At 43.3% G+C, this 7,070-nt stretch overlaps 1 protein-coding gene across 1 annotated transcript; it reads right to left on the bottom strand.

The window, feature by feature from the left end:
* Positions 1 to 203: 203 nt before the first annotated feature.
* Positions 204 to 5,423, bottom strand: LOC141016039 (heparan sulfate glucosamine 3-O-sulfotransferase 2-like). The gene is made up of 2 exons (XM_073490282.1): positions 4,933 to 5,423; positions 204 to 822 (listed from the first exon to the last, which is right to left on the bottom strand). Exons 1-2 carry the CDS (start codon positions 5,421 to 5,423, stop codon positions 204 to 206), a joined length of 1,110 nt encoding a protein of 369 aa, XP_073346383.1.
* Positions 5,424 to 7,070: the final 1,647 nt, after the last annotated feature.

Below are 7,070 nucleotides of genomic sequence, written 5' to 3' on the forward strand. Positions count from 1 at the left end.
GTGCAAAAGCAATGTCACCCTAGATTTTGCTCTGTTCATTAGTGTCACTTCAAAGAATAATACTGCTTTTGCCGTTTCACTTGAAAATCGTCTAGAGACTGTTGTTAGCTATGCGCCTTAGCTGTGACAGATTACTGTAGGCGAAGAACATTTGTGGAATACATAAATCTTTCTTGTACCGATTAAAAATATGTGTCAAACCTCTACTCCCACTTGAAATCATGACCCACCATTTCATAAAACTTGACATTGTAAGGTCTATAGAAGTCCCGCAGCTGATCGATGGCGTCTCTGTCTATCTGGACGTGAGTTCTGCCCTTGGACTTGCCCAGGCAGCGAGGCGAGCCGCTGCTCTCCGGCTTCTTAAGGCAAGGGAAGCCCTTGGTGCGGTTAAAGTAGAAGTGTTTGTCGGTGACAATTCGCTTTAACCCAAGGAAGTCTTGCACCCGAGCCAACTCCCCTGCTGGGTCGGTGATAAGACGCTCCCCGCTCACAAAGTGGATCTGAGCCAGAGGGAAGTAGCGGAGCCAGTTCTCCAGGTGCAGGACGTACAGGCCGATCCGAATAGCGTTCCAGGACGTGTCCACAATGCCCAGGCTCTGGTTTCTGAAGGCCAGCTCCTGGAAGCTGGGCAGGTCGGGGGTCTTGGTTAAAGTCTGAGTGTAGTCGGATATTGCACGAGTGACGGGGTCACGCACCACCACGATGAGCTTGGTGTCCCTCGACATGGCAGAGATCCTGTGTGGCGTCTCTTTAGTCACGAAGTAGCTCGGTGTCTTCTCCATCGTGATTTGGCTTTCAAGAGTCCTTGGCATTAAACCTCTGAATGAAAGATGAAAACAGAAAGTGAGAGTTCCAGTTAAATAAAGGTTTCTCATTTGCATTCACATTGCTTTGAATATTTTTTCTTTTAATTTCTGTGCTGTTTTTGAATCGCTTACATTACCACAAAGGCTAACAGACTCAGACACAGAGGACACAGCGTCCTTGCATTCACTCTGTCAAAAGCAAAAAAAGTGTATATTTCATGGATATTTAGGGCAGGATTACACAAGTGAGTTTCAAAGGCACAAAAACCAGCCAAACTGAGAAGCTCCAGTTTGGCCATGAACCCAGTTTCTCCATGTAAATGATAATAGGAGCTCTGATGCAAAGTCACAGTAGTCTGTTGTCACAGGAGACTTGTCTGGCAGACAGCGCTCCGGTGCATCAGCCCAGCATGGTTCAAGAGTAATAAATCACCATCAATGCAAACAGAACACATATAGAGGAGTGACTCTGTTCGGTTACTTCTGGGTCCTCAAACTGGGTCACTGTAGTCTTTGAAAGAAATGACTTTAACAGGTTCGGCTTCAGAAAGTGAAAGTTTGAGGACACAGTGTGTAAACGGGGCCGCGATTATCGATTATTTTCATAATCGATTAATCTGGACACATTCAATGAATTGTTGCGTTAAGACGAGGCATCTCTGCAGGACTGAAACTGTCAGAATGAATAAACTACATTGAACCAGGCTGCCTTCTTCTAGGCTGAAGATCCACGGTGAGCCTGGCCAGCGGCCACCGGTGTGGGAGCAAGGCATGTCTAGTTGATCTAGGCACATTTATTTTTAATATTATTTTTGGTGCATTTAATGGAATATTAATTTATTTATTGAGCCTTTTATTTATTTATTTATTTGTTAATGTCTGTCCTCTATAGGGCAGCATGGCATCACCAAATGCTGTATGAATAACATGCACGTTTTCAGTCATTTTGCAAGTTACAACAAGGCATTTTCTACTTTTTCTGCATGTATGTCATGAAGTAAATATGACAGGGACATATCAGGGACTTGATATATCAATTATCAAAATAGTTGGAGTACTAATAGCATCTTTCAAATTGTGTAAAAACCTGATGAAGACTGGCGCAGTCTTGTGCTGCGTTCCAAAAAACTCAAACAAAAGAAATGAGAAAAAGTGCAATGACATGTCAGCTAATGTCAAAACTCCTAAATGTAGTCTCTTCCCCGACCCCATGAGTGAGAAGCTGTCTGACAACAGGCCTCACACAACAATGACAGCACCCATGGGGAGGGTGTAGGGTGTATTTGTTGACGACAGTATTTGTGTTAGGCTAGTAAATGAAATATTTAGATACGTTTCCAAGTTTTAAAAGTGCTCTAAAATCAAATGTATAATGCCATGTGTTACCTCCATGTGTTACCTCATCTGCCCTGTTTATACAGTACATGTAAAGAGGCTGCACTGCTGATGGTTCAGTCGTGTATACACAAAAAGATATCCTTTTTTCACAATCAAGTAAGTTTTACTGTATGTTAACTTTTGGCATCGTGCACCTGGAATGCTTTGATTTGATATGACACTGTACTGCAGTATAAAGTCGATTGAAACAGCTGGATAATGAGCACTGGAGCGTCAAAATGGACACAGCCCATTTAACAGAGTACAGATGAATTTCCTGTGCTTCATTCTTGAAAGGCTTGTTGTACCAAAAACAAGCTGTGAAGTAACTTTGTTTTCCACGGCCCACCGTGCTCTGCACTGTAGCCTTGAGCACGGCATCCGACTCGTTTCATTATCGTATTTCTCCTCATTCGTTCTCGCCAGTCGAGTCTCTTTATTTATTCTTTTTGTTTCAATATTAATGTGATAAAACAAAAACATGCACACAGCCTCGGCATTGAGAACGCATCTCTAACTATTCAAAAAACGTGGCCTTTATTGATGAGCTGTTTCCGAGGAGCAACTGTTTGTTTTGAGCGGTGCTCATAAGTCAGCGCGTTGGCATGTGACCTTTCCTCGACGGCTCGGACAGCTGACAATCAAGCCACGGTAATGGGCGAGGGTTCACATCTGGATCACATCTCTAAGACACATCTCGGAGATAAAAGGGCTTCGGCTGCCAACCGTCCTGAAGACTGCCAATTAGTGGAGATACTTTCACTCCATAATGATTTCATAATACCACTGATACTTGGCCCTCCTGCAGGCTACTTGACAGCCAATCATTAACGTGGGATGTATTTGGGAGTTGATCTGTGTGATTGTGTGCATATGTGGATATTTCGTGACTAAACCAGAACATAGTAGCTCCAAATCTGTAATTAAGGAGTTTAAATAATGATGTGGGTGTTTCATGTATGGAATATTTACATTATATATGACCACACTTAGTTAAAGGTGCTTCATGTAACATTTAAGCAATCATGTAATCATTTACCATGACCCTCAATGTGAGATGTTAGTTTAGCCGTCGTATACAAACAAGGTATCAGCTCAGAGGCCTGCCAGCTACAGCAGGCCTGCTCACTGCAGTTTACACTGTTCGCCTCGAGAGGTTGGATTTTATGAGAAATCTGATGAATTGCTCCACAGTACATCAAAAAAAAAAGGTGGCCACTGTTCTGCCGATGTAAACAGAACTCAGTCCTCCAAAGTTTCCAGCAATAAGAATGTGAAATGAGTCGAGAGACTGCGGAAAAACACGTCCGGCATGTTTACCCGCCTCAGAACATAATCTATACAGAAAGGCAGTGAGAGGGAGAGAGGGAGGGAGGGAGGGAGGGAAGGACAGAATCAGATTTTCTGACAGCGAGCGGCTGATTTAGTGTGAAAAGCGATTTTAATTTTCAGACACTTGTGCTGATATAACTGGCAGGAGACAAGGGCCACCATTTGTCTCAGCTTTCGCCTTTCATCAAATTATTTATTTCTTATTTTTTTCTTTAGAAAATTCCATCACTGCAGAATTTAAATAGGTGTTATGTCAGGGACCGTCCTTCGCAAGAATAGAAATGCTTATAAAATAAAAGAAGGAAAAAAGCCATTCTATACCAACTAGGCATGGGAATATATGACGATCTTCATGTCACGATTCCCCGTCCGGGATTCGTGAAGGATAATCATCAAAATATTCTTAAAGATGCAGTATGGAAGAATTTTAGTTTAAAACATCCAAATTACGTCAAGTTATCAGGATGATGGGACAAAAATTACAGCTTTGACTTTACGTCAATACGTCCAGGTAATGTGTTGCAGAGATGGCTACTGAAGTTAGCATGCTAACCAGGTAGCCCCAGGCCTGAAAACTTCTTTCTCCTGTGCAAGTGGTGTACACACCAACACTCCGCCTAGCTGCACAACTAACTGAGCTAACAAGCTAACAGTAGCTACAGTCCACCACTGTCCCTGTCGTTCTGCTACATACACACTGCTATAACACACCAATTCTCCAATTTAACTTGTGTCTCTGGGGGATACAATACAATGTGCAAGCTGTGCTTTCTGCCATTCGGTAGCTACAGGGTTAGGCAAGTCAAAATAAATGAGGAGACCAATATAGAACTGTGCGTCAGCAAGCTATACAGCCTTTTCAAGTCATTTACAGTATGTGAGGATATTCATGATTATCCTGATAATGAAAATTCACCAGGATCAGATTATTGTGAGTGATACTGACAGCAGCATATAAAAACTAGAGAGAATAAAAGTCCAGTTGACTGTACTGTCCAAATATCTGGCATCATCTTTTAGATTACAGAGCAAAATGGTCATATAATGTGTAATGTATGGCACATTTTCCATGATATAATATCATTATCATTGAGTAAGGCTGAAGAGAACAGGCCTACAGGCATTTTAGGATGATACAAGCACAGCTGACCATCAGCCTTAAATGTCCAGAGAGACTCCCTGCAGTCTTTGAGGGGCCTCAGCCAAATGGCGACATTTTAACTAATTAAGGCTGCTCATTAGTCATCACTCATACAGAACTGCAAAACTGTTGGAACAATGTAGGAAAATGTACAACTCATCACACGAGCAGTCTCAGTCTCTCAATTCTCTGCACTGAACTTGATTGAACTGTAATCCAATTTAAGATCAGATCCCATGGCCTCGCACCTGTGCAGGTGAGACGTGCCCTTACCTGTACCACTCCAGCCCTCTGTCATAGTTCCTGTCGAAGAAGTGTGTCTCCGTGCCGGCCGCTCGCACGTCGGGATGAATCCTTATGAACTCCAGCACGGCTCTGGTCCCTCCTTTCTTCACACCGACTATGATGGCGTTCGGCAACTTTTTATTCCCAAACTTCAGATTGCTCATGGGAGGACTGGGCGTGTCGTTCCTGACGATGTGGAGAGTCGCAGGAGGTCTTTGGTCGCCCCTCAGCCGAGATGCCTCAACGCTGCTCGGCGGCAAGACGCACGACAGGGACTTCTGGATGCGCCTGTTGGCTCCATCGGCCGGGGCGCGCTGACAGCTGGGCGTCGGATCACCTGACTTTTGCATGATGGTATCGGCAGGGAAGAGCGCACTGTAGCACAGATATGACAGGAAAAGGGAGAGTAAGCACATGGATGTTCTTGTGAGCCGGTGTGAGAAGGGAAGAAGTCGAGTGAGGAGGAGCACGCATGCCATCTCTCCATGGATATGAACAGCGCATGATTTTCTTGAGTGATCTTTAATCGCTCCGTCCTTTTTTCTGATTGTTTTAGTCGCTCAAGTGGCCCCAGGGAAGAAATCTTCACAACTTCTGCGCCTTGTCAGATGGCGGTCAACACTTCCATCACTTCGTCCTCGCAGCGTTTGAACACAGTCCCTCTGATCTCCTCTGTTCGTGCACTGAGAAGGCGTCCTCCGCTGCGCGCTGAGTCCAACTCCTGCACGTCTCCATGGTCATCGCGCACCGAGCCGAGCTGCGCGCTCTCTGACAGCTCCAAACCCCACCGAGCGACACCGAGATATTTCAACACGGTGACGTCAGAGCATCTAAAAAAAAAAAAAAAAGTATTCAGCTCTCTCATCAGCTTTACTTCTCAGCCCACTGCTGGTTCTTTCTTGGCACAACACTGAAGCTATAGATGCTGCACAGTATACATTTAGGCTTACCATAATGAATGCATCCCCATATGTGGATATATTTCTCCCAGCCAGGATGAGGTTCAGTATGAAATTTGAATGAGTTGGCTGATGTAGGTGGCAAGGGATGAAGCAACACCTGTGATCAAAATAGACATTTATGCCAACTTCTGGCTGAAACTCACACATAAACATTCATGATTTGATGCTTGCATGACACAGCAGCACCACCCTCGCTCCACAGGAAGCCGGGTTATCTCTCTTTGTCACTTTGTGTTCATTGACACTGTGAGACAAGTGATGGACAGGAAGATGCATATGAGGCGTGATGAGGCAGGAGGTAGAGAAACAACAATGGCAACAACAAAAAGAGAGGGGGAGTAAAAAAGCATCCGTGTTCCTTATAAGCACAAGTTTCCGCTTTTCTGTTGTGATCTCAGGTTAAATTTCTGGATATTGAAGTTAAAGGTGCAGTATGTAAGAATTGGCAACCTTAAAGGAGCAGCATATCTCCAGAGTGACTGCTGCTAACTGTATCCTTTTTATACATCCATGCTACTGTTAGCCTGTTAGCTCAGTTAGCCGTGCAGCTAGCCGGACTGCCAGGGGAGTGTTGGTGTTTACACTGCTAACACAGGAGCTTTGGACCGCTCGGAGAAAAAGGTTTTAGGCTCGAGGCTAGCTGGTTAGCATGCTAATATCGGTAGATATCTTTTCTACACAATATATAGACGTCTTTGACATAACATCAATTAATTCTTCACATTCTGTTGATAATTAAAGTTAATTTTGAATGTTTTGAACTACAATTTTTACGTATTGCACCTTTTTTAAAGGAGCATTGTGTAGTTTTGGAAACAGAATTCAAACTCAGAGTTTTATTATTTACAATATTAATGAGGTAATAATACAAACTCAGAAATATTTATTTTCTCCATAACTGAATAAACAAGCTGTTCTCAGAGGAAAATAAGGTCCCAGAACAGTTTGAAGCTAGAAAGGTGGCAGGGTCTGCCACATATCAACAAAGTAACACAGTATGAAACTGTGTTATCCTTTTAAGGTCAGTTTGTTTATTCAGTCATGAAAACAAAGATAGTTTGTCTATTTAATTTGTTTCGGCATAAAAAAACAGTCAGTGAATCTTCTCTACAGTTTAAAATGTCTTCTCCAAAACTACATAATGCACCTTTAAAAGTCAGGTTT

This window comes from Pagrus major, chromosome 20 (genome assembly GCF_040436345.1).
Source record: "Pagrus major chromosome 20, Pma_NU_1.0".
Classification (NCBI taxonomy): domain Eukaryota; kingdom Metazoa; phylum Chordata; class Actinopteri; order Spariformes; family Sparidae; genus Pagrus; species Pagrus major.

Bases quoted from the DNA above. Each gene is read 5' to 3' on its own strand.
- LOC141016039 (XM_073490282.1), bottom strand. From the start codon at position 5,423: ATGGCATGCGTGCTCCTCCTCACTCGACTTCTTCCCTTCTCACACCGG. The intron at 823-4,932 runs GTAAGGGCACGT...TCTTTCATTCAG, and splicing joins AGAGGGCTGGAGTGGTACAG to AGGTTTAATGCCAAGGACTC.